At 41.2% G+C, this 27,415-nt stretch overlaps 1 protein-coding gene across 5 annotated transcripts in view; it reads right to left on the minus strand.

Moving 5' to 3' along the window:
* The window catches only part of KIZ (kizuna centrosomal protein), a 125,849-nt gene that overhangs the window by 36,715 nt on the left and 61,719 nt on the right, over positions 1 to 27,415 (minus strand). For all 5 annotated transcript variants that reach the window (XM_029917654.1, XM_029917652.1, XM_029917653.1 and 2 more), the window contains one exon: positions 5,589 to 5,700. In XM_029917654.1, the coding sequence (XP_029773514.1) occupies positions 5,589 to 5,700 (112 nt within the window). The remainder of the gene's footprint in view (positions 1 to 5,588; positions 5,701 to 27,415) is intronic.

A 27,415-nucleotide genomic window follows, 5' to 3' on the forward strand; every position in this document is an offset into this window, starting at 1 on the left:
AGGAATGGTCAGAAAGTTTCAAGTCAAAAGCAACTTCTTCAGAGTCAGAAGAAACATCTGTAATACATTCTCAAAACATACCATTTGCAGACCTTTCAGAAGGGCATATTCTAAGGAAGCTCCCAATTTGAAGCAGCTTGCAGTCTGAGGCCACAACACTAACCAATACCTGCACAGGAACAAAAGCCCAGAGAAGAGCAAAAAGGCTGCTTCACACAGCTCATGCTGGGACTGAGTGGGCTCTACGAACCGGAGCTCTCTATGTGAAAAATGCCACCAGACAATAACTTTACTACCAGCCTCCTGATGGAGCTTATGAATGGACTATGCTTGGGTTTCAACTTATCCATTAGCAAATAAAGGCTCTCTTTGATCTCATACATTTGGAGCCCAGGAGGGAGATGGAGACTGCCTCACTTCTCTCAGTTGTCTGATGCCTAAGTCAATACCAACAAACTAGTCCCCTCACTTTTCTGCCCTCCCAGGAGTCAGGAGAAAGGGAAATTCAAAGCCAAGGCACACACTGTTTGCAGGATGCCTAATGGTGGTAGCTCCACATTTCAGACCTTAGGAAAGATAAACTGTCCCGTGAATTACACAGCAGAATTCTTAGAGTTACCGGTTCAACTCTACTAGAATTTTTCTCAAAGTCCAGTTTAAATATGGATCCTGCTAGGCCTAGAATCCCAGGAATCATCTCTAAATTAAGAGGATCCAGAAACTTATCAATTGTAATATTCACATGCATAGATAAATGAAGATATTACTGGAAAAGACACTATGTCCAAAACACCATTAAAAGAAATGAAAGGAGAAAATCAAACAGCTCCAAATATTGTAACAAATTGTACCAATTTATATTTAAAATGTTCTTATAAGTCAATAAGAAAAAATATTACTAACCTAACAGAAAAATGAGCAAGGAACATGGACCTGCAAATTATAAAAGAAGAAATACAAATGGATAACAAAAAGTAGGGGAAAATTTGATCTCAGTTGTATTATAAAGGTCAGATGAACAAAAAAAAAATCGGATGTCATTGCGCTTTACAATGCTCAAAGTCAATAGTATCCAGTTTCACAAAAAGCTCAGAGAAATGATATTTTCATTCATTCCTCGTAACTGATGACCCTTCCAGAGTGAGATGTACCAGTGCATGGCTATTGCCTGTGAGATGCACACACCCTCTGACTTGATAATTTCACATCTAGAAATTAATCCTAAGGAAATAGCATGGACAGTTGTAAAAACTGAACTGCTGATGTTCCTTAAAACTTTTTGTTACTACAGGAACATTAAAAACCAATGTTTGGGGTGCCTGGATGGCTCAGTTGGTTAAGCATCCAACTCTTGATTTTGGCTCAGGTCATGATTCCAGGTGTGGGATAGAGCCCCATATCAGCTCTGAGCTGAGTGTGGAGGCTGCTTAAGATTCTCTCTCTCTACCCCTCTGACCCTGTCCCCAGCTCACATGTGCTCTCTGTCTCAACAAACAAAACAAAACACCCCACAAATGTTCAACAGAAGCATAAAGAGACTGGAGTAGCCACACAAGGGTCTCGGGAGTAGCCACATATCCACACAAAAGTCTCAAATATCCACATAGATGTCTGAAATGATGTAGAAGGGAATGTGATGATATGAAGGGAAGTACAGTTGTGACAAGTAGGAAAAAAAAGAAGCTTTGTACACAGTCAGTATAACCCATGCTTGTCAATACATTAAATATTAAAAACTACATAGTGCAATTTCAATGGACAATTTTCTTTTATTCATTCTGTTTACCTTAATATTCCAAGTTGGGAAATTTTTTTCCCGTTAGTTTTTTGGTTTTTTAAAAACTTATGCTAGCCCTAAAAGAGTCTGATTTCTGTGATGGGCAGTACAAATACAAACAGAAAGTGAACCTGAAAGCACCTAGTAAAAATAAATCTAGTTCCATATGTAAATCAGTGCTATTAATGCTGATACAAAAAAAAGCAAGGGAATTAGGGATGTTGATAGCATATGGTGTTTTCTCCTACTATACATGTCTATCTGACCTTCCTGGAGAATCTTCCTTTTGCATACCACAAGTAAGTTTTCAGAGGTAAAAGTGAAATGCTCGTAAGTTATAGCTAAGGTATAGGAGGGGAAAGGGATAGAAAGAGAAGGGAACTTTTCTCACAGAGCAATTAGAAAAAGGGGAAAGTATTCATATGGGCCTGTAAAGGAGTCTTCAAGAGGTAAAATTAAAAAACAAAAAAAACACCCAGACCACCATTTAGGGAGGAGTGAAGAGATTTGTATGACCAGTCACCTGTCTCTCTGGCGGACTATGTGTGGTGGGGGCCTGGACTGACCTGCTCTTTGAATGACACCAGCAAGCCACTTGGCTTTGCCTGGAGAAATTCTCTTGGGTGAAAAGAGACATCACTTAGGAGAAAAGGAGTATTAAGGCACTTTGTGTTTCAATGAAGCACCAACTCATTTTTTTGCCCACATAAAGTAATTACAAATTTTTCTGATTTAAAAGCATGCAGCTCAATTATGTAATTACCTAATAGGTTATGCAGGTGCTGTGGATCTTATCTGGTCTCGAGGGGACATAATCCGAGTTTCGGCAGCTTTAATGATGTATTTACTCAAGAGACGGGATTGCCTCCAGCTGACAGCAAAGGGACCCACAGGTAAACATCATTTACATGTGGATGTTTAATTAGCCATTTACCCAAGAGATCAAAGTAAATAAATATTTCTGAGCTTCATTAGATTCATAACCAAGTAATTTCTAGTAGAGCTTCCTTAAATTTTGCAAATCTCTTAGTTTCACGATTTTTTTCTATGGGTAACTATTTAACCCCTACTATTTGCTAAATATGTATATTGTTTCAATGCAGAGAAACAACTCAAAGACAGTCAGTTTTGCTAATTATGAGAAGATGATGTGTAAACGAAAGCAGTCCTAGAACTCACAAAAGCATTCTGTCATAAAGTTCACAAGGCCTGTTGCTCATGCCATTTTGGTAACGTAGTTCTTTCAGGCTGTACATTTCTTTGGTCCCAAACTAACAGAAACTGCCTGATTACTTCTATTTTTAAGGGTGGACTTTGTCATTAATTTGTTGGTAATTTTTATGATTGTCATTAAGATGAAATCAGGATCATTTAAAAAGGAGCAAAAAAACCTACCAGGGGACTCTCTCTAAAATTAAAAAAATTTTTTTTAAAAAGGAGCACTCAGGTGGCTCAGTTGGTTGAGTGTCCATCTCTTGATTTCAGCTCAGGTCATGATTCCAGGGTCACAGGATCAAGCCCCACATTTGGCTCTATGCTCAGTGTGGAGCCTGCTTATGATTTTCTCTTTCTCCTTCTGCCCTTCTCCTTTGCACTCTCTCTCTCTGTCTAAAATTAAAAAAATTTTTTTTAAAGAATCTAAAAAAACCTGCTGGGGAGGCAGACTCTCATTTGATTCCTAAGTTATTAATTGGGCAGCCCCTTTTCCATTAAAAATGGATTTATTCTTTGAAAAATTATGACTGAATTGCTGTCTGGAACTTCGAATATGTTTTCCAATATGAACAACTTAAAAAAAGAAGGAAAGGGGGTAAGAAGCAGGTAAGTGGAGGGAGGGGAGGGGGTGATGGGGGCGGGGAAGTAGAAGGTGATGCTTGAAACAAATATGGTGCAATGGTAACACACATGAACTTGGGCAGGGGTAGGACTGTTGAGTTTATTACACCATGCTATGTGCGTGTGTTCGAAATGCTTAAAATCTTTCTTTTTCAAAGAGACAAGGAAGAGGGACTTGGGCAGGGCTGGAGGTACCCTGAAAGGCTTGGGGGGGGGCTATGGCAGAAGCTCTGGACCACACAGTGATGCAGGCATGTGACTTTGGTGCAGAGGGGGCAAAGCTTGCCTCCAGGAGGGACACAAGTTGAATCCTTGAATTCTGAACATGATAAAAATAAAAACTTAACAAGGATCAAAGCTAGAAAGCCCACATTACAGACAAAGATGAGAAAACACTTTGAGAAGACACATTGACAAGACAATAAATTTAGGGGAAGTGCCATTCTCTCTCAATAGGTGGCCTTCTAGGAAACAACTAAGACTACAAGGGTGCACTCTAGACCTGGGCTTCTGGGTCCTCACTAGTGCTGCTCCAGGGAACCCACTCCATTGCTCTCCTCTTTCTGTTCAGCATCTTCACACTCACCCTCAGGTGCCGCCTTGTCTGACCAGAACCACTGTGGGGCTCCCTCCTCTGCTTTCTCAGTCCAAATCCAAGGGGACACAAGTCCCTAAGGCACTGCAGAAATCTTATTACAGCCCTGTTCATAAAGCTCTCAGGGCTTTCCAGGGTCTACTAAACCAAACACAAACTCCCCACTTGGGCTGGATGGACACTGCACACAGGGCCCAGGACTACCTTGGACCTTCTCGCTCACCATGGTGAGCCTGAAGCCCGCCCTTCAGCCAGGAGGATCGGAGCTCAACTCTGCTTCCAGCGTCTGTTTTCTGGCTCCTAACAGCCCTTCCCTGTCGGCCCCGCCCCTCCCTGCCTGATGCAACCCCCTGCACTCTTAGCCTGTCAAAATTCTGTCTTTCTCCCTTTTCTAAAGTTTATTTACATTGAGAGAGAGAAAAAGAGAGCGGGAGAGTGAGGGAGGGGCAAAGAGAGAAGCCCAAGCAGGCTTAGTGCTGTCACAGCAGAGCCTGACTCAGGGCTTGATCTCATAAACCATGAGATCATGACCTGAGCTGAAACCAAGAGTCAGATGCTTAACCAACTGAGCCCCATTCTGTTTCTCTTTTAAGGGTCACTTCATATACTTCTCTACTCCCTCCACTGTAAAGTCTGCCTCATTGGTTCTCCAGATGAGTTGGCTCCTTTTTCTGAAGGCTCATATTCTCTGGTATTTTCTTAATACACACATCCTACTATGCCATTCCCCAGAAGGAGATGTCACATTTTATTTATCTCTTTCCCTTCAGTGGATCTGGGCTGGTACCTTTGTATGGAAATAGATCAATACGTATTTGCTGAATTGAGATGTATGACTGTTCAGTATTTTTTATTTTTTAGAGAGAGAGAGGGAAAGAGAGCATGTAAATGGGAGAGAGGGGCAGGGAGAGAGAGAGATTCTTAAGCAGACTCCATGTTCAGTGGGGAGCCTGACGTGAGGCTCAGTCTCCCAAGTTCAATCTCTCGACTGCAAGATCATGACCCGAGCTGAAATCAAGAGTCAGACTCTCAACCAATTGAGCCACCCAGGTGTCCCAGACTCTTTAGTATTTTAAAAATATGGAGTGGGGAAAGAAAACCAGAATGCTACAAGCTGCTTTTAAGTTCCTTGGAAAATGTTGTGGTCATTATGCTTGATTAGGTTACCTCCAGAATCTGGATGTAGGGAGTTGAGATTCCTACACAAAACTCTGTGCAAAAGGCCTGAGATAAGAATATGCCAACAAACAAATCACAAAAACCTCACTTATTACATAACATTTTTTCTCAACTATTTTAACCATTGTTAAGAAGGTTCCTCAAATGAATCATTTGTATAATCTTGAAACTTCATTTTTTTTTTAAATAAAAATTACTAACCCTTGTCGTCTGGTTCACTTTTTTGACTGGGAAAACTTCAGCTACTTCTTCTCTGATAGAATTATCTTGTTCTTTCAAGGTGGCAACATGCTGACCTGGTGCTTGTTCAGATCTACAAAACAGAAAAGGAGACACATTAGACATGTGCAGTACTGTGTGACTAACGAGATTCCTTCATTTTTAAAGGCCCCATAATCAAGGTAGTAAAGGATAATTTATCCAGAAAAGTCAGGAACCTAATATATTCTATACTAAGGTAATTTTCAGAGTTCAGGTATCTTTTTTTTTTTTAATTTATTTTGGCTATGATTTCATTGCTAAATGAGCATTCTCAACTTTGGCCACACACTGGAACCACCTGGGGAGCTTTGCAGAATCTAGTTGCCTGGTGCCATCCCTAAAGGATCTAGTAATACTGGGCTGGGGTGTGGCCTGGGCTTTTTTAAAGGCCCTCAGAGTGGTTCTAATATGTAGCCATGGTTTCAAATCATGGCATAGATGGCTCAGCTCCTCTTATGTGTGGTTAAGAGAAATCCATCACATTTCATTCTGAACAACAGTTTATCCTTGTTATACTCTTACTATGGTCTACTTGTAATTAAAAAACATTTAGATAATATTAGTGAAGAGTGAAAGAGTGAGCGTGTATTATACACACAGACTCTGGCATGTAGTACATCTCTAGGGTCGGAGATGGACCAGGTGAGCCCGGACCATCTGGGCATCACAAAGTAGGGAAGCTCTCAGAGGCTCCCTGGAGGGGGATCCCACTGGCCCAAGATGAAACAATTTGAGCACCAACAAGAATAATAACTGCAATGAACTGAAACACAGCAAATATATGAAAATTGTGAGTTCATTTAAAAAATAAATAATAAAATGTAAATTTAAAAAATAATAAAAACCTTTGGATTCAGCCTTGAGAAGCAAGTACATCTTGCCACATTACCACATGGATGAATCTTAACAATGTTATGCTAAGTTAAATAAACTAGTCACTAAAAGGAAAATACTCTATGATTTGACTTAACATAAGGCACCTAAAATGGTCAAATTCATAGAAACAGTGTGCAGAATGGTGCTTGCCAGGGGTTGGGGAAGGAAGAAATGGAGACTTGTTTAATGGGTATAGAGTTTCAGTTCTGTAAGATGAAAAAGTTCTGGGGATCTGTTGCACAACAATATGAATGTACTTCATGCTACTAAACACTTAAAAATGGTTAAGATGATGACTTTTGCGATGTGTTTTACCACAATTAAAAATACAAACCAACCAGCAAACAAACCTTGGGAGGCTGGTAGGGCAACTGCTCATCCTAAAAATTGGTGAGTAAAGGGACAGTGCCATTTATCCTGCCTTTGTGGTCAAAAAAATGCATTTTGTGGTTACCAAGTAATTGATGGGCAAAGTTCTTCCAACTAATAAATGCAGAACAAATGGATAAATTAGAAAAGTCACCATTTCGTAAGTCCAGATTAATGAATGCATCTAAAGATGATTATAATTTTGTGAAAATTGCATAATGGTAAATGTTGTACTAAAGGTATCAGCATGCCCACGCTGGAACCCATGGATCAGCTCTAGCAACACTAGCAGTGGGATGACCAGCCATCATGTGCTGCCTGCAGAGGTGCAGCAGAAGTACTAGCACTACTTACGATGTTGTCTTGCCAAAATAACTGGCCTGGATTATAATCTGGTATTTGGACCGAACCACCAGTTTATGGGTAATATCACTTGGATACTGATTCAAACAAATCAAATGTGAAAAGACTAAATCAAAGACTGAGACTATCAAGGCCAACTGGCAAAGAACAGGTATCTAATTTAATAGTGATGTATAAAGTGCTTATAAATTAGAGAGATAAGTATTTATATTTGCAAATGAAATGTTTTATCTGTTTTGAATGACTCAAGAAAAAAATGTGGGGAAGGGAAAGAGAACACAAGTCTAAAAAATATTGACAATCGGTGGATCAGGATGATGAGTGCACAGGATTTCATTATGTTGTTATATTTGCTCTTGTGAGTTTTTATTTCAAAGTAAAAAGTTAAAAAAAAACAGTGTACTAATGTCTGTGACTTGATTGGAAATGCATAAAAATAAATGACTGAGATTGATGGATGGATGGAAGAATGGAAAGACAGACATATGCATGTGCAGTAAAATGTCAATGTATATCTGAGTGGTGGGTGTGTGGATGCTCACTGTAGCATTCCCTTTATTTTTCTGTATGTTTGGAAATTTTCATAATAAAATATCTTGGGAGAAAAGTAAGTCTATGTACAATTCAGAACCTTCTTTCATGCATCTCAATTGTTACAATCTTTGGTTGACCTAACCAAGACTTGTATAAACTGGGATGTGTCATGGGGACCCTTGAACTTCTTTAAAAACTTCTCAGAATGATTCTAAAATTTCTGGCTAGTTTGGTAGAAAGCTCCTTCAGCAAGTGAATTTCTTGGTTTCTTCTAGACTTCACTGGAGTCATAATGCCACCCAATTCCTTTGTTCTGATTCTATATAAATGAAAGAACATCCATCTACATTTGGTTTCACAATAGATTTCCCTACTGGAAAATGCATTCACAGGACATGAGCAAATTCTAGTCTATCCAACTGCTATATTTCTTATAAAGAGTAAATCAATTGTGTTTCTGGTCTGAAAACATGTTTAGCTAAATTGAATTAAACTTGAAAACAAGTTGAATTAGGATGAATTAAATTAATTAAATTAGTTGGGACAGATTGAATGATCAGAGACCAATCTCTCTGGTAACTCATACACATGATTTCTGCTGAGGCAAAGCCAAGGCAAGACTCTGGCTACTAATACTCTCACCAACTAAAACCATCCCTTGGGTCCTGGGATGAGGAGCTCACTAAGGTTCCCTATATTTATTATACATACTTCACAAAAGGACAAAACCATTAATTGACTTGTAGGGGGTCAAACAGCAAAATGAACTTCTGAAAGAGGTAAGACATCTAGAATTTGTGACTTTGGAACAGCTAAGTCAAAAATTAAAGTACAAAACCAGATTTTCTGCAGTTTATTTCAGGACAGATTGGGCAAGGAGTCCAAGAGTCATGGTTGTCTTTGCATGAAGTGTTGCACATGGTCCTACATGAATACACCATCTCAGAAGATCTGCAAAGTGGTACAAAGGACTTAAAAAAGTGTCTTTAGGTTTTTAAAAAAGTTTTTCCACTTTGATTGGAAAATTTACATCAGTGCCACACAGAAAAAAACAAAATTTGGTGTCAGGTAACTTATATACTCCTCTAATTAAAATTTTAAATATTATTTATTTATTTTTGAAAGACACAGAGAGAGAATGCAACTAGGGGAGGTGCAGAGAGAGATAGAGACAGAGACAGAGAATCTGAAGTAGTCTCTTTGCTGTCAGTGCAAAGCCTAATGTGGGGTTTGAACCCATGAACTGTGAGATCATGACCTGAACCAAAGTTGGACACTTAACCAACTGAGCAACCCAGGCACCCCAATATAGTCCTCTAATTAAAAATACAACAAAAGAAAAGACTTTAATTAATTTCATATATTTGGGGTGACTTCCAATCAGAAAATTGCAACTAAAACAAATGTACCAGTGCTTCCTAACCACAACTGATTTATAACATTTGACCAAAGTTTTAAATGCAGACAAATTAATAAACACCCTGAATTTTATATACAGGTCGAATAAAATAAAGGGGTTTTTACATACTGTAAAAATATATAAAGTTGACTCAATTTTTCAACATGATTTTGAGAATACAATTGGGCAACTATATTTGAGAGTAGCCACTAAGAGAGACAACTAATTAGTTGCGTCTGGAAAAAAGTATAAAGTAATAGGTAGCCTCATTATGGTTTTCTTATAAGATAAAACTACTTATTTAGTAATCATTTTCATTTTTAAAATATGTTTTCCTAAAGGCAATGAACAGAACCTTTTATTAAGCACCCCAAATAACATGAGTCATATTGTAATAGCTCATCATTGTCTAAGATAGTGACTTGATACTCTACCTAATAGGAAGCCTTGCTTTCAAATGAAAGACTTTGAACACTTAATCCTTGATATGGCAAAAATCAATAATGATGATAGGAACGGTTTTGTTCTTTTTTTCTTTTAAGGTGCTTTGTTTCATGAGCAGGAATTTGGAGGTCTTCACTCTATCTTTTAGAGTACATTATGGGGCACGTGACTCATTCTACAGATGACATTAGAAAGACAGATGCCAACTGCCATGGTTTGGTCAGGGGCACAAGCAGGACTTCAGACAACCAAACATGGCTCTAGTGAACGGGTTTTAAGGAGTTCATAACTTGTCAGAGGTTTCCCACTCTGTCTGGCTTAGACTTCTGTCAAACAGAGTAATTAGCAATTGAAGAACAAAAGCAGATCATTCTCTCCGAATTTGTGTTTCTGAAATGATTTTTTAAATTGACTAGTTTGGTCCAGGGGAGATCACCAAGCATACAGGAACATTTCACTTAAGGGAGGAGCCAGCAATAGCTACTGGTGTTGTAGGGAGTGGGAGGTGGCCAGAGCAAGGAGGGCAGTGGGGGGCTGGATGTCTCAGTTAAAACCTTTAGAGGGAACATGTATTTAAAGACCTGACTACTTGTCTCTCATAGGTCACTTTTTCTCAGGCTCGAGAGTGAAGCAGTGATAATCTGTGTGCACTAAACACTACTATCCCCAGTCACATGGGACAATTCTAATTGTAACAGAACATAACACTGACATTAGTAACCATTCCTGACTTCTTTATCTGGTTTTAAAAATGATTGTGGTAACCAGTCTTGAAGGCTCCAGATATTAATTTAAAAATTTGTGTTGGTCATAAAGAAGGCTCATTTCTTAGAGAAGACTGATTTATACATAACTGTAGATCAATAGTCATGTAAAATGCAACCTTTCATAATGGAAATCAATGCTCTATCATGCATGTTGAGAAACTATAACGAACGTCAGTCTAGTAGATATAGATATTATATCTTCTCACCCACAATCACGCTTTGGCAGCCTAGGTTAAGAGAGTCAAACAATGTATCATCTAGTCGAACAAGTCAGTTTGCACGGAGAATCATAAATGCATATATGCTTCCTATGCCACACACCACAACTATGGTTTATGCTGAACAGTATATCAGCAGATATAAAAGGCAGTGAGAAAGAAACAGGGCCTTGGTCTAAGAGCCTCAGGACACATAAGCATCCAACGACCCGTAGAGCTCAGAAGGGCCCCTCCCAGCTAGCTTCTTCCATTACCTTGCAAAGGAGTATTTTAAGACTGCTGTTCTTTTATATCACATGATAAATACATGCCAGAGGATTTTCTTGCACTTACTGCTTTAGGTTGAAAAACTCTTGAATAGGAAGGTCATTTCCCACATTTTTCATAATTTGGGGATCACTGGTGGAGATGTAGAAGTTGATACAAACACACTCAGGACTTGTGAAGCTCATCTTGTGGTCTGTGAAATGGAACTATGTGAGTGGCCAAGTATTTCTTGTGACAAGGCCCTTTTAGAGACCATTATCTCACTTCTCACACCTTAATGGGATCTAATACACACTAGACTTAGGCTGGATTCTACTCTAAAGAAACTTGTGAACATAAAAACAGCCTGCAGAGCACATTAAAGATATAAAAAATGATGTTGGAGTAAGATGAACAGACCCCAGAAGTCCCTCCCATGCTCTCAGCCAAACAAGGTCCTTGCAGCTGGGCTTCCACAGACACCCATCTGCGGACCCCACACCTGGAGTAACCATCTGTTCTCCACTAGTAAATGGCAGGATATATTTTACTAAGAGGAACCAGAGTCAATCTCCAAAATACAAATCAAAGTTAGAACACAGGCAACATTTACACCACATGAATTAGGCACCCACCAGATAACAGTACTGGACAAACCATTACACATGTTACACATTTGTAACTCGGTAAATGGCCCAATGCCTCAAAACGTCTGAGACCACGAAAAGAAACCCAGGCTGCCTAAAGTGAATAGAAGGTATGGAATGGGTTTCTAATTGACTTAGGAAAAAAGTACACAAGTTATGGTTCATATGTGCTGACTACCTTGCAAAAAATTAACTCTCCCTCTCTTTCTCTCATCCCAGAGTTGTGGCCATTTGAGGGATATCTCCGGAATGGTGGCTCTCAAACTTGAGGGAGCAGAATTCTATAAGGGCTCGTTACAACCCAGAGGTCCGCACTCCACCCCAGATTCCTGAGTCAGTGGTTCCTGGGTGGGACCTGAGAACACATGTTTCTAACAAGCTCCCAGGTCTTGTTGATGGTCCTGTGACCCATACCTGCAGACTGAGGCCTGTATCACTGGCATGACCTTGGAAAATGAGGAGTGCTTGCCTCCAGGTGGTGGTCACACTAGCTGGTATCTTGGGCTGCTCTCGGGTGTGCTAACATGCCAAACGAAGGCTACTTGTGTCCATCCCCTCCCCAAGTAAACCCTTACAATATTGGTATGATGAGGAATTGAGTGGATGTATCCAATGAACAGAAACAAATATATTTACAAAGTAGTAAGTGGTACAGTTTGTAAGAAAAAGTTAAACTGACAATTATAAGTGTCCACCCCAGCGGTGACTGCGTGAGCTCGTCTGTGAGCCTTTACACCTGGAAGCGTAAGAACAGCCATCCCACCTGCAGCGACTCACACCTGACCTGCTTTTCATCGCTGCCACCCTCAAGGACGAGTCCTGGGGGCTGCTGAAGGACAGCTGCTCTGCAGGACTCAAGGTCTCCTTTCAGAATGTCACTGTGATTATAGAGCCTATAAAATAAAACAGGTGCTGCATGAGATGTTTATTTAAGCACAGACGGCCTGCTTCTAGAATCTATGGTGGTTCTTCGTGGTTTATTGAAATATATCTGTAATATAATCTAGACATAAAAATGCACCAACTAGACTATCTCTCGACGAAGTAAAATGGAGCAGTTTGGGAAAACTTTTTGTGTGTATGTGGCAGTTTTAAATCCATCAGAGGAAGCAACTTTTAACCCTTTGAAGACTTTAATGTTTTCAGTCTACAGCTGTGCAATCTCATGCCACATTGCACCTGCCTGATAGGAATTCTCGATAATCTTAACAGCGGAAAAGGCTAATTTTATATTGTCAATCATAACAAACTTAGAGCCCCACAACTCCTGTGAAATTTACTTAAATTGTCACTGCTGAGAAATTGAAAACTGTTGGCTAGAGTATAGGTCACATCCTCTATTTCTGAATGCTGAAAAATGACTATTATTTCTCCATTTGGATCCCACTACAAGAACATCTTCTTTATTCTTAGTAAGAACAAGAAGGCATGGGAAGAGGGATTTAGCCTTCATTGTCTACTTCCAGGCTACCGGGGGCTGGCAGAGGCTAACAATTTGGCCACTGTTTCTAGTTAAGTCTGTCATGGTATCAGAAGCCTCCAAAGAGATTGGCTAGTAGTTTCCCTTAAAAAGGAGGCTATTTTGGGGAAAGCATGATTCTAAAAAGCTATTGGGGAAGATATCAAAAAAATAAAACAGTATTTCTACTTTAAAAAAGATGACCACAGTTGGGAATGTTAGATACATGCCCCCAAATGAAAACAAAGCAATTCCTAAGGTAACAGGTTAACAGCAAAGTATTACTAATTTGTAATTAGTTCTATAGTTGGTTAAGTTACTGGACCCATTTGATGGCCATGTGTCTGATATCATGGGGATAAAGGAGATGTGCTCTGTCCTACTGGAAGGTGAGAGAAAATGGCAGGCATAGTATTCCCTCCCCGCCTCCCCCACAATCCCCTTACTCTGATACAAGCTTTTACCCTGAGCAGGAAATAAAAATGAACCCCTTGGATTCAAAACCTGTTCCCAGCTCTGGGCCACACTGTCAGGGGCCCAGCTCCCTGCCAAGTCCTGACCTCTTATCTAGACTCTGAGTTTTGAGTCAGTCCCTGTGGGCCAGACCCTGGGTTAAGCCCTTCACTTCTGAGCTCTGCTGCCAAAAACCTTCCAGACTCCTGGCCTATACCACTTACAGTACCTACGAATACTTTTTTCTTGGGAAAAATCTGTGTCCTAATTCTTCCTGGAAGGCTTTATGTTGCCGCTTCTCAATTCACACAACACCTGCTCTTAAGAAGAGGAAGATAAGCCCATCAATGGTAAGCCAGTTTTAGAGATGTAAAGGAGAGCTCAGAATGAGTAAGCAATCAGGAATGGTGAGGAAGACCTGCCAGGAAGCATTTAGATGGTGGGGAGATAAGACGGCAAGCTCTGGAGCAGGTGACAGAAAAATGCCAGGTAAAGAGGGTGTGGCGCCAGCAAGGACACAAGTTAGGCCAGGTAGGGATTGATGTTAGTGATGATCGGCCAGTATGGATGATTTGTGCACAACATGGGGTTTATGGGCACCGAGCCCACATGCGGTCAAAAACCCCATACATGACTCTGTCTGCCCCTAAACTTAATTACTGATAGCCTACTGTTAACTTGAGGCCTTACTGATAAAACGGTTTACACACGTTATATATGTTATATGTATTCTACACTGCTTTCTTATAATGAAGCTAGAGAAAAGAAAGTATCATCCGGAAAGTCATAAGGAAGAGGAAATACATTTACAATCAAATGCCAAGTATAAGTGGGCCTGTGTAGTTCAAGCCCGTTGTTCAAGGGACAACTGTAATGGGAAATAAAATTCGATATAAAATCCTGGTGAATATGTTTTCACTTATAAGTGCAACAGGAGAAACTTAACAGAGGACCATGGGGGAGGGGAAGGGGGAAAAGGCGGAGAGGGAGGGAGGCAAACCATGAGAGAGGGGGTGATGGGGGTGGGGGAGAGAGGAAGGGGGGTGATGGGCATGGAGGAGGGCACTTGTTGGGATGAGCACTGGGGGTTATATGGAAACAAACTTGACAATTACCTATAAAAGAAAAAAAAAACAAAATAAAGGATATTAATGGGACAAATGAAGAAACTTGAAAAAAAATATTGGTGAGAGAATAGTAATAAACCTTTTGGATGTCCACAATGGCTGGTTTCCTGAAAGCAGGGTTTTTGAGAGTGACCATATACTGATGCTACTGGTGAGGCCTCACGAGCCAGGAGACTGAGCGCATGCTCTAGGCTCCAGCAGGGAGAAAGCAGTGGTGGCAGTGGCGAGCACCCACAGTGGAGGCTGATGGGGGTCGTGGTGGAAGGCTGGGGCTTGTGCTTCCTGCCAAGGGCCAGCCACTCACAGTTCCCACTGTGAAATGGGGGTCTCAGTGACGCTGATCTTCCTAATGTTCAAGAGAAGCTGGAAATCCACAATCGCAAAGCTATTTTTATTTGCCATGTTCCAAATTTACAAATGTGGCAGTTAACTCAAAAGAAGGTTAAATACGACACTGGACAGAGCCTGCCTGTGGGTTTGGGGTCCCCAGAACCTAGTGGTACACCCTGAACAAGGACCATGGCTTGGACGTTTTTATACCTCCTCTAAAATGTCCCTCCGGGTAGTGGAAGTCAGAAGACACTCACTAATGCTGGGGTACCAAGGTGGGATGTGGGTGGGGTGTCGCTATGGGAACAGCTTCACTCCAGAGAGGAGGGTTTTATCTTTGCCATTCTTAGGAGTGGTGATAAGAGAAAACAGACAGTGTTTTGTTATTGTTTATAAAATTCTCTAGAGAAAATGCACCCCTTGTTGCCTGCATGTGCATCTCCACCCACCTCGAGCACGGCGTGCCAATGTTCAATAACACTTGATTGTCCAGTCATATAATCTTCGTTCTTTTCCAAATGTCAGGCTCCCTTAGACTAGCTCATCTCACACCTTGTCTAGGCACTTCTCTGACCATCTCATTCATCAGGCTCTTTCTTATCCCTGAATTCCTTTAGTACTCACTAAACAGCATCCTTAGCTGTACTGAACAGCCCCCTAGTTATGTCCTTTCTGCTTAGCATTCTCAACAAAACCAAAAGCTGTTGAGAACAGAAACTGGACTTGTGGATTGGTTTTACATTTCATGTAGCTCTCAGAATGACACTAAAGACACTTAACAGCACTATGTGCTGAATGATGGGCCAAGATTTAAACCCAGATTAGAAAAATTTATGACACACCTATTTCTACAGTATGTTTTTACATAGCTGTTGCTCTACCAGCCCAGCACTTCCAGGGCTGAGCAACAAGTGATCAACAAGATGGATAATTATTGTCTGCACAGCACTTACGTCTACTCTAGATGAACTCAAGTTTCTCTGGCTGAAAGATGAGTTGGTCTGTGTTGAGGGTTTCTAATAGATATTTCCCCACATAGCACTTGTCTTTAGTTTATAAAATATCCATCAGTCCTTTGCTAAAAATAACTGTATTTAAGAATTCAAACACTACAGAGCTAAAGATTAAAGACTATGTGTTATGGAAACACTGACTAACTATATTGGAATTCAAGACCTCAACTTCTTTTGTGTCTTCTATTCGTATTCCTACCAAAATAATTCCTGCTGGAGGGGTATAGGTCCAATGAGGCCAGGTCCAGTCTTGCCTGGGGAACGTGTGGACTGGCCTGGCCTCCACACAGGGCCAGTTTGTTCTTTGTGAAGTCCAGCAAGTGCACAAACCTGCTGGTTGACAGGGAATTGCTAGATACACAAATGGAAACTTAAAGAGGTGTATTTTATTTTACCCACCAATGGTTAAAGCATAACATAAAATTTTGGGAGAGCCTAATTTAAAGTAATTCTTCCTAGCTTCCTTTTCATTTTTTACTCACACAGAATTTTGGAGATAATTTGAAAGAAAACAACCCCATTCCAGGCTACTGTGAACACTCAATATACATACTTTAAAGTGAGGAAGAGAGAAAAGTGCTATGCTTTTTCTTTCAGTATTGCAAACTGAGAATTACTTTTTGACAAAACAAAAACATAAACAAAAATAGAAACAAACCCTGTATGATGTTTATAGAAAGTAAATGATTCCTTAACACTCCCAGGTAACTGTCCCCCATTCCTGTGGGTGTTCCTTTTCGGGAACTTTAAATTTAAGCATTTCAGCTGCAGCACTACAGCCTCAACTTTCAGCTTCTATTTTTTTCTAGAGAATAACACTTTCAAAATAGGATGGTAATCACTGACCATACATAGTAATGAGTTGGCTCACAAAATTTATATAATTAAATGTTACCTTAAAAAAGTTTTACCAAATACGTTTACTTTATTTTTAATGCTACCGAAGGACTGTAAAGCACCATGGCTGCTCACAACCAGAACAAAGTTTTAGTGAAGAAATCTGTATTTCAAAATGAGCAGCAATGAAAAGGCGTCGTTGGAAGGGGTGGTTCACAAGCAGGGAGCATGCAATTTGGGAATAACCCAGATACAGAAAGGTAGGAAGGGGCAATACATCAGGCCTTTGTTCCAATTCCAGTGCCTGCAGCAAGACTGGCCGGGAATCTCCGCTTCTTCCTCTTCATTGGTTTGACTTGAACATACGAAGGTTTTGATCTTTAAGCTAAGAGCACATGTTCTAGACAGAAAAGATTACTTTTTAAAACCATCATTTTATTCAGTTCTGGTTCTGGTTTTTTACACTTTAATTCCCATGGACATTTGTTGATTACAATTTACATTTAAAATCCTAGGAACCATGAGGATCCTTCAGTTTAAACAGAACTAGCAGAGTGTACTCATGTACCAAACATTCAGACCACAACTGCTACAAAATATAACTAACGAACCAAAGCCAACTGTTGTCAGCCAAAACCTGAGACGTTAATTCAATTTGTGGAGCTTACTGGTCATCCTGAAGCAATTTAGCACCCTCACCAAGAAGAGAAAACCTCCAGTGACCTCCCAGCCTTAGGTACACAAATACAACGGAGAACCAGAGAGGTCTCTAGAAGCTCTACCTCTATAAAGATGCAAATTAAGATTTAAACAGTGTAACAATTGGCCAGAGCTAATCCTTTTACAGAGGTGTAAATGCCTATTGAGAACCGAATTCCGGACTGCTAGCTTTTGTTAAGTAGCATTACAGCCAAATTTCATCTGAGAGCAATGCCAAGCCACCAACTCTGAGGACTAGGAATAAAATAGTTTCATAAAGCCCATGCAATTTGTTTGCTTTGATATCAAATTTCCTGACCGTAAATCCAAACGAACGTGTAAACATAAACCACATCAAGAATTAGTGTCCTGGGAAAATAAACTGGAAGCGACTATCTCAAGCCTGACACCCGATGGCTGGAACAGCTGTATGTGCGGCCACAGTGAAGTTTGTATATGGGGTTTTGTTTGCCACACAAAACAGTGGTAGAAAGGACAAACACATACATAGTTAAACAGTATTTTTCTTTTAACAGGCTGTCTTACAAAACCTATGTTTTGGTGGCTACCTCGGCCCCCATTGTGCAGCCCCCTGGGTGGTCCCTTCCAGGGGGCCACTTGAAGGGAGCACAATGCCAAAAAGGAGAGAAGGAGGAGACAGCGACACAAAGGCCAACAGAGCGGGGCGGTTTGAGGCAGGCTAAGGACCAGGGGTCAGCAAACAACGCTCCTTCTCTTTACCCAGGAAACAAGGGACCCTTCTCTTTACCTGGAAACAGTGTGATTAAGCTGACAGCTTGAATTATGGGTTACATTTTGTAGGGTGCCGTCCGTCTGTGTTAAGGTCCCCTCCATTGTAGCAGAGGCTGCACAAGCAAATCCCTTGCCTTTTCCCCAACTTGGGCCTCAAAACAGACCTCATCACTCTGCTCCACTTTAATTTTCAGAACTGCTCTCTCTCCCATGCCACCTTTTTTTTTTAAGTTCCTTAACAAGGCACTGGACAGCCTGAGAGAATTGGTAATAGGTGTTTTCACCACCCTTACACAGAGATAAGCAGCCTGAACTTATAGTTTTTAGTAGTCCAGGTCATTAGTTCCGCCTGCAGACATCCTTTGTGAAATGTGTAACGGTTCCAGTCCATTTTCTCCTTGATAAGCCAAGGATCCCTCACTTAACACTTTGGTTGATAAAAACCCTGGCAAGGAGAATGAAGACCAGAAACATTTACTCTTGCTCCCTGGGTTTCTTTTCAGTCAGCATTGACATGTCACCAGAGGGATGTGTCATTAAATGCTGTGCTGCCCAGTGTCAGGCACACACAACAGATTTATGGAGCCGGTCACTGAATTCCACCTGGCTTCAAATATCTGCAGCAAAGAAACACGGAGAGTAAACGTCCTATCACCATATACCTTTGTGCCTTTCAAAAATGGAATACAACTGGGCCCTGCATTTTGGAAAAGTTTAAAAAATATTATGAACATAATAGATTTTTGCTTATTAGACATTATCATAATTACTTCTATAAGCTCTAGGGAGTGCTTTTGGTAAAAGGGCATCTGATATTGTCAGGGTAATACCTTCTCTGTTGGGGCTTCATGACGGATGGAGGAGCATAAAACAAAACATCAAACTTCTGGGCTGTCACATGCTGCCTCTGTCTGTGTGTGCATCTATGTGCATGCACGTGTGAGAAGGGAAGCAAGGAGCCCCAGATTGGGCAAGGAATCCAGAGAGAAGGGAAACCAGAGGACACAATAGGGTGGTGGGTGGGCTTATGGAGGGCTCCTGCCACGCTCAGACCCTGTAATAAGTTAGTATGCCAGTTCGGTGGGATAGGTGAGTCTCCTTGCAGACCAGTAACTAACGAATGGGAATGGGGTCCAGTGCAGTCACCCTCACTGAGGGGGAGCTCAGACAAGCAGACCAGTTCTCTCTCTGGACTCTGAGTCAGTGTTCTGGGTCTGCCTCCATGACAACAATGAGATAGGAGTGGCAGCTCCCTGGGAGAGCACCTGCCAGAAAGAACACTTGGCTGTTGACATTTGCTCTGCTGTGCCAGGATTGTAGAAGTCAAATGCAGGACTGCTGAAAAGACTGTGCTGGTTTGCCACTGGCCCTTCACAGGGTCAATGCTGTATTACAGTGAAGCAGCTGAATCAACTTATTACTTAAATGTGCATTCATGTAAGAGGCTGCTCAGAGGAAGCCAAAGACAAAAAGAGGAAACGAGAAACAAGAAAGCGGGAAATGCCAAATCATTAGTACGAATGAATAAATGGATTAACTGTGGAGGAAAGGCAGGCAGGATGCAAGCCAGAAAATAATGAAAGCTACCGGCCCTCGGCCCTCTGGCATAGACCTTGGGAGCCAGGTGAAAAGGCTTCTCTCCTCTCGGTCAGAGTTCAGGAGATGTCAGACAAGCATATCCCTGATTCCTGCTTTCAAAACAGTGGGAACCAATTCCAAGTGTGCTCATGATTACACATGTAATAATGGTCCCAAACTACCAGGTCCAGCGCATGTCCTTGTAAATACATAACACAGCTCATCAGTAAGGACATCAGTCCAATGACTCAATACGGGAAATTCTTTCACGATTTGATTGCCCTTGGAAAGCAGTGCTTTCCAATGTTTAAGGTGGCAGAACACCTGGAACTCATAAAACTTTTTTTAAAATAGCATGAAATACTGATATATTTCATCATATAAAATAGAAACATTTTTATAAGCAACGAATATACGTATGTAATACAAAAATCAAACCACAGGTACATACATATATCCATGATTAAAAAAACCAATCTGTCTGGCCAACAGGCACATGAAACAACGCTCAGCATCACTCAGCATCAGGGAAATACAAATCAAAACCACACTGAAATACCACTTCACGCTGGCTAAAATGAACAAATCAAGAGATTACAGAAGCTGGCAAGGGTGTGGAGACACGGGCACCCTCCTACACTGTTGGTGGGAATGTAAACTGGTACGGCCACTCTGGAAAACAGTGTGGAGGTTGCTCAAAAAACTGTCAATAGAACTCCCTTATGACCCAGCAATAGCACTGCTAGGGATTTACCCAAGGGATACAGAAGTGCAGATGCATAGGGGCACATGTACCCCAATGTTCATAGCAGCACTTTCAACAATAACCAAATCATGGAAAGAGCCTAAATGTCCATCAACTGATGAATGGATCAAGAAGATGTGGTATATATACAATGGAATACTACATGGCAATGAGAAAAAATGAAATCTGGCCATTTGTAGCAACATGGATGGACCTAGAGGGTGTCATGCTAAGCAAAATATGTCAGGCAGAGAAGGAAAGATACCATATGTTTGCACTCATAGGTCTAACAGGAGAAACCTAACAGGAGACCATGGGAAGGGAAAGTGGGGGGAAAGAGGTGGGGAGAGGGAGTGAGGCAAATCATGAGAGACTTTTGAATGCTGAGCACAAAGTGAGGGCTGAGGAGGGAGGGGGGAAGGGGAGGGGGCTGATAGTCAGAGAGGGGCACTTGAGGGGAAGAGCACTGGGTGTTACATGGAAACCAACTTGGTAATAAACTATATAAAAATAATTTAAAAAAATAAACATTTAAAAAATAGAAAAAAATACTAAAGGAATCTTACAACTGATGTATTTCATAATTGTCATCCAATACTAATTTGTTGAATTCTAAAATAAAAATTGTTGTAATGGCAAAAAAAAACCAAACCCACCAATCTGTCAAAGCTAACAAGATCAGCTGCTCCACATGTTTCATTATTATTCATCTGCTGCTCTCATGCACTTTATCTTCAAGTAGGCAGGCTACCAAAGTTTTAGCAAAATAGTTTTGATAAAGTTCTCAAAATGACAAAGATTCATTGTCCTACAAACTTGGAAAAGGTCATTTTACTCAACTGCAGCATAATTCTACTGAAATACATGTGAGAATCACTGCAATAAAAAAAAAAAAAACCAAACCACATTATTTTAAGCAGTAGATTCAAAGACACTTCCTGTCCATCAAAATGACAAGCAGATTAAAATACATTTACACTGACAAAGGAATATTGGAAAAAAAGACAACTCATTCAAAGACATAAAGGACAGGTGATTCAGAACTGCTCCTCACATCTGGGGCACTTGGGTGGCTCATCAGTGAAGTATTTGGCTCTTGATTTCGACTCAGGTCATGATCTCATGGTTTGTGAGATGGAGCCCCATGTTGGGTTCTGCAATTACAGAACAAAGCCTGCTTGGGATTCTCCCTCTCGCTCTCTAAATACATAAACAAACATTAAAAAAAAAAAAAAAGACTTGCTCCTCACATCTCTCTTACAAATTAAGGCAACAGTGTAATAGTTGGGAAAGTAGGACTCAAAATGGTGAGACTAAAGATAAAAGTGCAAACAAACATATCAAAGTCTTGGTTTTTGCTTAACTTTTGAGTTTTTCCTGGTCTCACCTGCTTGTCCTGTCTGCATTCACTCCCTGTAAAATCTCTAACTGAAGGGAAGCTTTCCAACTCAGCTCTCAGGCTTAAACGTTCTTTTTTCAAATCCTACCTTAACATGCATTTGGGTTTTCTGAAAGCCTATCACTAATAGCTAAAAGACTGTTCTTTAAAGAGAATAAAAAGAAAGATGAGCCATAAGGAACTGAAGTAGGAGGAATAAAATAGGCAGCAAAATGGGGAAGTGAAGTCAGGGATGGAGAGAAGGAAGGTGTTGAGGTTCGCCCCCCAGCACCCTGTAACATCTCAGCTGTGCTCTGAAAAACTACCACTCCCTCACCCTAACCCCCCACCCCCACCTCGGACGGGGCTCAGGATGAAGCCCGGGGTCCAGGGGCAAGCCAGTGGGGCTCTCCTCTGGCTACAGTGACTGTGGAAGGGCTAGGCACAGGGTGGGATCAGAGCCTAGGAAAGACTCTGGCTCAGCACGCAGAACAAAGGCCGCCTGTGGGCTGGGCCTGAGAACTGAGCCAGCCCAGGGGAAACGGAGCCAAGAAAAAGAGAGGAGTCAGAGCCCAGTGGCATCCTCTGAGCCTTGGGTGAGGCCAGCCTGCAGACCATCAACCATGGGACTTCTTGTCACATTCCAGTAGAGCTCCCTTTGACTTAAAGCAGTTTAAAATAAGGAAATCCAACAGAAATAGTCCTAATGGAAAAAAAGCAAAGAAATTTTAAAAGAGGTGAAAAGGCAAAATTTTTCAGTAATTCCTTGCGTCCGCCTCACTTTTATTTTTATTATAAGCATGCTAAGCATTTGATTATAAAATATAAAATACTTTCTATAGCATGAAAGCATGTCCAGAAAAGCGGCCGTGCAAAGCATCACCATTATAGGAAGGTCTCCAAGGCCACCAGTGAAAGCTGTGGAACCAGCCATCTAATCAAAGATGCCGTTTTGGCAAGGGCAAACACCACAGAGCAGCAAGATGTGTGTTTTGATCTTTGGAATTCAGAAGATTAAAAAAAACCAAACCAAATCATAGCAGCTTTACTGACATATAATTCATATAACATAAAACTCACTCATTTAAAGTATACATTTAATGGTTTTTATTAACAGACTCATGTGTAATCTCCCACAATCTAATTTTAGAATATTACCAAAAGATAGTTTTGAGGGCTTGTTTTTAGTTTAACCCTTTTTCTGATCATGAAAGCAATACTCATTCATTATAAAAAAGCCTGAGCGCTATCTTGGACACAGCTCCTTTGGTTGTTTCCTGCATCCACAAAGTCTTCTTTTGACCAAGTGTGGCAGCACTGTGACTGCCTTTTCACTGTCCAGCTCTCTACTTCCCTTTCACAGAACCTCAATTTTGTGTAGGAATCAACCTCCCCCTCGAGTAACTCTAATTCAGGACTTGATCACAATGAGTCTAAGCCAGGGGTGACCAAATCCAGCCACGGCCTTCTTTTGTACAAGCCTTGAGCTAAGATTTAAAAAGAGGAAGAGGGAGGGAAAGGGGATGGGGGTGGGAAGAGGAGAACAAGCCTGAAATATTTACTCTCTGGTCCCTTCCAGTATAGGCTTCTCTCATCTCAGGCAGTTATAATAACCTTTGCCAGTGACTGACTTAGGAATGGGCCCATGACTGAATTTAGGCAATGAGATGTTAGGGGGAGTCCCCTGAAGGCCTACCTTGCTTCTAACAAAGAGACTGAGAAGAGTGTCTTTCTATCTTTGGTGTCTCTTTACCTTCGTGGTGTCTAGATGAGGCTCTTGGCACTTGCATTCGTCAGCTTGTGCTGCTATAACAAAATGCCACAAACTGGGTGCTTAAATAGCATATTCATTTTTCACAGCTCTGGAGGCTAGGAAGTCCAAGATCAAGGTGCTAGCTGATTTGGTTCCTTGGTGAGGACCCTCTTCCTGGTTTATAGACAGCCACCTTCTCACTTTGTACTCACGTGGCAGGGGGAGAAAGAGAGTTCTCTCATGTCACTTCTTAAAAGGGCACTACTCCCATCATGAGGGCCCCACCCTCAGTGACCTCATCCAACCCTAAACACATCCTAAAGCCCCATCTCCAAATACCCTCACACTGGGGGTTAGGGCTTCGACATGAGTTTTGAGGGGACACAATTCAGTCCGTAATAGCACTGCCGTTGCCATCTGGCTCCTGGCCATAGGATGAGGCCAGTGCTGAGGCTGACAGGGCGACAAAATGGAAAGGGCCTGGCTCTCTGATGACCAAAGTGAAGGGCAGCATTAACCAATCTCAGAGCCTGCTGTATTCCTGGACTTCCTGGACCCTTGTTTGGGTCTTAAACAACCAGGAACCAACTGCTAGAGTGTCCTCTCCCAACATCTGAAACCATGGGAAACTTGTCCCACTCAGAATAAACTACTTTCAGATCTCAAGTTTGTATTGAAAGAGATTTGGTTTTGATATACTCTGAGCAGGATTTGGCCTGTGGTTCCCTCCCTGATAGAGGTGTACATCAGCTACCTTCTCTTACTAGCGTCCCTCATCTCCCTCCTCCTCCCTCTCCTTCCCCTCCCCCTCCAACTCCTGTTTGGCTCCCAGAAAGCTGGGGGCAGGGCATCTTCACACACCACTGGGAGATGCCCTTAAAATGTTGTGATTTACTCAAATATCAAATGGTAAAAAGAATTCTAGGAAAAGAATGTCAGCATACTCTTTTCTTTCTTTCCTTCCTTTTTCCTTTCTTCTTTCTTTCTTCTCTTTCTTTTTCTTTATTTCCTCCTTCCTTCCTTCCTTCCTTCCTTCCTTCCTTCCTTCCTTCCTTCCTTCCTTCTTTCCCTTCTTTCTTTCATCTCTCAGAATTCCCCTACAAAATAAAAAAGAAAGAGAACAACTAGGAGAGCAAACCAAAAACCCACAGGTAACATCTACTACAAAATTAGGTGACAGAACACAAGGCAGTGTGACCAACTTAGACAGAAACCTCTGCAACTGTACAAAAGGAAGTGGAGGGACAGTAAAGGGACACAGGATGCTCCCCAGAACACAAGAACCTCCCCTCCACATCGGCCATCAGCACCCTCCAGAAGGACAGCAGCCCATCTGGAAGAGGGGGTCTGCAGATCCATTTCAAGGTGAGAACGCAGGGGCTGTGGCGGGGATAGGCCGGCCCTGTGGTCTGGGACCTCACTGTTACTCTCAGTGCCTTTTCAGTAGAGAGTTCAGCCCTGAGAAGAAACTGCTGGAAGTGAGCTCTAAGTTGAGCTGAATTTAGAAAGACTCATTCCACTTAAAGTGGACGAGGGGAAAGAGGCAAGTGATCCACAAAAGCTAGAGGCCGCACTTAGAAACATTATGTGAGAACCACAGAAGAGGGAGCTCTGGAGCCATGAAAGAAAGTAGGAGAGCCGGCCTGGCCCACCTGCCCTTCCAGAGTGCATGAGAGCTCACTGGAAGGCAGTCCCAGAAGTGATTCTGGGTCTTCTTATCAGTAAAATGCAGGCAATGCCTCCTCTACTGCATATGACCGACCGTTGTTGTAAATGAGATAATGTGTATAAAATGGCTGGTACAGCATCTGCTCTGTAGTAAGCACCCGAAGATTAAAGAAATTATCACTATTATAAATATTAGCATATCAAGTTTATATGACAACCTTAACCCTAACCCTAAAAAAATATTAAAGATTTCAGGTAGGCCAGGTGAAAGATGGTAAAACTCCACTGTCCCACTCCAGGGGGCACCTCCCGAGTTGTGTGCCCCTGGACTTGGTGCCTCTCTCCTGACATCAGTACTGGATGGGGAACTACCCAATTCTGCCTCAAGCCTTCCCTTTTCTGGATTATATGCTGTCCCTGTTCCACTTGCTCATACATCCTTGCTTCAGTGATTAGTCTATGACTTTCCTCAAAGGTCAATTTTCAGCCCTGATTACAGGCATGCCTCAGAGATATGGTGGGTGTGGTACTGGATCATCAGGATAAAGCCAATATCACAATAAAGCAAGTCAAATGAATATTTGTTTTCCAGTGCATACCAAAGTTATGTTTATACTATACCATAACCTATAAAGTGTGCTATAGCATTATATCTAAAAAGACAATGTAAATAACTCAATTTTAAAATATGACTAAAAAATGCTAACCTTCATCTGAGCTTTCAGTGAGTCATAATCATTTTGCTGGTGGAGGGTCCTGCCTTGATGTTGATGGCTGTTGAGTGATCAGGGTGGGGGCTGCTGAAGGCTGGGGTGGCTGTGGCAATTTCTTAAAATAAAGCAACGAAGTCTGATGCATCAATTGACTCTTCCTTTCACGAATCCTTTCTCTATAGCAGTGATGCTGTTTGATAGCATTTTACCCACAGTAGAACTCTCATGACTGGAATCAATCTTCTCAAAACCTGCTGCTGATTTATCAATTAAGTTCATGTACCATTCTAAATCCTCTGTTGTCATTTCAACAATCTTCACAGCTTCTTCACCAGGAGCAAATTCCATTTCAAGAAAACACTCTTCGCTCATCTATAAGAAACTCCTCATCCATGAGATTGCAGCAATTCGGCCATGTCTTCAGGCTCCACTTCTGATTCTATTTCTCTTGCTGTTTCCACTACATCTGTAGTTACTTCCTGCTGAAGTCCTGAACCTTCAACTTGTTAAAGATGCAGAATCTGTGAGGCTCAATAAAGTGACGCACAACAAAACCAGGTATGCCTCTATCTTTTTTTCTACAAAGTATCCCCTTTTTAAGGAAACTTTTGGTCACACCCATTTGGATGATGACTTCCTGGTTGAACTCTCTGAGTTCTGGGGCTTTGCTGGTGACCTAATATACTGATGTTAAATACAAACTAAACTTACAGTGAATGCACCATACCCAACACTTTTCAGAGAAAAGGGTTAAGTAAAAAACAATATCCATTTTCTCATGATTCTGATTCTTTGATGCTAGAAATGAAATTTACCAAATTGCCAACAATCAGAAGACAGACAGAAGCCAAGTTCATTTCCAACTTAAAAAAAAAAAAAAGGCTGGCCATTCCTGTTTTACTTCATGTATGTCCCTGCATCTTGACTTCTAGAACCATCATATCAGGTTATTATTAACTAATAAAGATTCAAATTATAACATATGCTAGATACTGTACAGGTGCTTTAGCTGAAAGAAAGGAATCTATGAAGGTGGTAAATGAGAACTAGAAGTCAAATGCAATTAGTCAATGAAATTAGTCCATTTCAATACTGGGCAAAAGGAAATACAAGATGACAATCACAAGAGGTCATAGCTCTGCCATTCCTCCGGTGATTTCACAACATGTCTAGAGTATGGAGACAACAAGAGAACATTCCAAACCAAACCAATGTGTTCCTGATTTGTTTCTTGTGATCATCTCTAGTTAAAAAAATGGAATTAGCATTAGCTTGACAGGAGAAATAAAAGTAAGGAAACAGGTTCATATTCTGGATGATTTTTCGTAAATGAGTGTAAAACCTAATGACACTTTGAAATAGCATATTCTATAGGTCAGCAGACAGTCATGAGTCTGG

The sequence above is a fragment of the Suricata suricatta genome, chromosome 12 (assembly GCF_006229205.1).
Source record: "Suricata suricatta isolate VVHF042 chromosome 12, meerkat_22Aug2017_6uvM2_HiC, whole genome shotgun sequence".
Taxonomy (NCBI): Eukaryota; Metazoa; Chordata; class Mammalia; order Carnivora; family Herpestidae; genus Suricata; species Suricata suricatta.